Below are 2010 nucleotides of genomic sequence, written 5' to 3' on the forward strand. Positions count from 1 at the left end.
ATCACACATTGATACTTTTCCCTAAACCCAGTCGCAAGAGAAGAAAAAAGATCTGTGGCCATACCTATTCCTTTTTACCTGAAGAGCATAGAAACTTTTGTATAAATATAAACTTACTTTTGCTATTATGTACTATGATGTTGTTATGTACAATCAAGTTTTTTTTTTTTAATTTTAATTTGTTTATTTTTCAATTTTTGATTCACAAAAAAAAAAATATGAGTGCTAATATTATAAAAGGTATTTTTTATTTATTATTTCTGTATTTCATTGTTAAATGAAGAAAAAATATTAATTTTATGCAATAATGCAAATATTTAATTTTTAAATTATTTTTGATATTTTGAATGTTGTAATGTTTTTTGTTTCATGAAAAATTAGTTTTTTGGCAAAATTTTAAGTGCATTTGATGTATGCCTCAAAATGAATGTAGGTACACTATTATACTTTGTAACACATTTTGCCTGATTTAAGCAAAACCAAGTATTGAAATGAACATTTAAAGTAAAAAAATATAATATTTATATACATTTTTTGTTTATATAATTTGTTACTCTTTCCCATCATTGATGAAACTATAATATTTTAAGTAGGTTTTAAGGAGAAATATAATATTAAGTTATTAAATAACTTAGTAAAGCTATTTATAATAAGGTATCAAACAACTTTCAAGCATCTATATTTAAGGATAAATTTAAAAAATAATTCATTGCTTAACACATAATAAAATTAGTTTCTATGATGTACAACTTTGAAGGTATGTACTGAATGAACCATTATAAATCTGAAACCCTTCACTGCAATTCTCTAAGCTAATGTGATTCTAACAAGACCCTGAATAACAAAATCCAATCTTCAGGCATCGATGAAAAAAAATTTAGATAAATTTGACCATTTCTTTAACTGTAAATTATAAACCAAATATTGATTAATTTTTTTTAATTTGAAAAATGTAACTACCTACACTTGACAAACCTATTCTAAAGAAATATCAACAAACTATCTAGCTATCATAGTGTAAGAGAAAAGTTAAAATAGTTTTCAGGGGAAGCCTCAAAAACATTGAACGGAAAACAACATTTTTGTTCAAGATTTTGTTACTTAATACCTTGAGGTTCAAGATTTTGACCACCAATTTTATTTTCTGACATTCGATTTGAAAGGCACTTATTTTCAAGGCTGAACACGCTTACATTTTTCTTATTCAATCAATACTACTAGGATATGGTATCTGATCTATCTCATTAATCTTATGTTAAAGGTAACATAATTATCCCACCTATTAATTATTACTAAGTTAGAATTCTATTATTTTCCTATTCACCATAACCTCGTAAAGTTTCCAAAATTTAGATTTTTATCATTTTAATTTCCATACTTGATTCAGAATCAAGAAGTAAAATATAATAATAATAAAAAAATAGATTCATACATGTGAATATAATTTAATAATAACATTAATACAATATAATAAATAATATTTATTTATAATAATTCATTAAATCTTAAGTTATTTAGTTAAAAATCCTCATGATTAAAATAATTTCTCCTTGACAAAGTGGACATCTATTCAAAGGACCGGTACTGCAGGTTTCACATAAACATCGGTGTCCACACGGTGCACAAGCATGTGTACTTGGCTCAGTCAAACAAACAACACATGAGTTCACATTATCATCATCTAGTATAAACATATTACACACATAGCAAACATTTTAAACCTTATTACATTTTATTCGTAAGTTAAAATACACTCAGAATCTCTGAATATCGAATTGATTCATAGAAACATGTATTTCTAAAAGTATATCATCATGTACATGACATAGGTTGCCAACATAGATTTTGTACAGTTGACTAAAATAAATATTTTATATATACTGGGTGTTTTTCATTTTTTTCAAATTTTGGGTAGTTTATTTGTAATAATCAATTTATATAAATTACCATTGTTATTAAGTAGCTGCATTGGCAAATTGTCTTCAATAGCATTATCTGTAAAATAATACA

The 2010-nt window shown here is 24.8% G+C and overlaps 1 protein-coding gene across 1 annotated transcript; it reads right to left on the reverse strand.

Moving 5' to 3' along the window:
* Positions 1-1452: 1452 nt before the first annotated feature.
* LOC115033067 (mitochondrial E3 ubiquitin protein ligase 1-like) lies at positions 1453-1995 on the reverse strand (the record flags this gene model as incomplete). Its single annotated transcript, XM_029492240.1, is given in 2 exon segments — positions 1453-1681; positions 1948-1995. Coding segments are annotated over 2 exon segments (189 nt in total). The 3' UTR covers positions 1453-1514.
* Positions 1996-2010: the final 15 nt, after the last annotated feature.

The sequence above is a fragment of the Acyrthosiphon pisum genome, unplaced genomic scaffold, assembly GCF_005508785.2.
Source record: "Acyrthosiphon pisum isolate AL4f unplaced genomic scaffold, pea_aphid_22Mar2018_4r6ur Scaffold_21071;HRSCAF=22944, whole genome shotgun sequence".
Lineage (NCBI taxonomy): Eukaryota > Metazoa > Arthropoda > Insecta > Hemiptera > Aphididae > Acyrthosiphon > Acyrthosiphon pisum.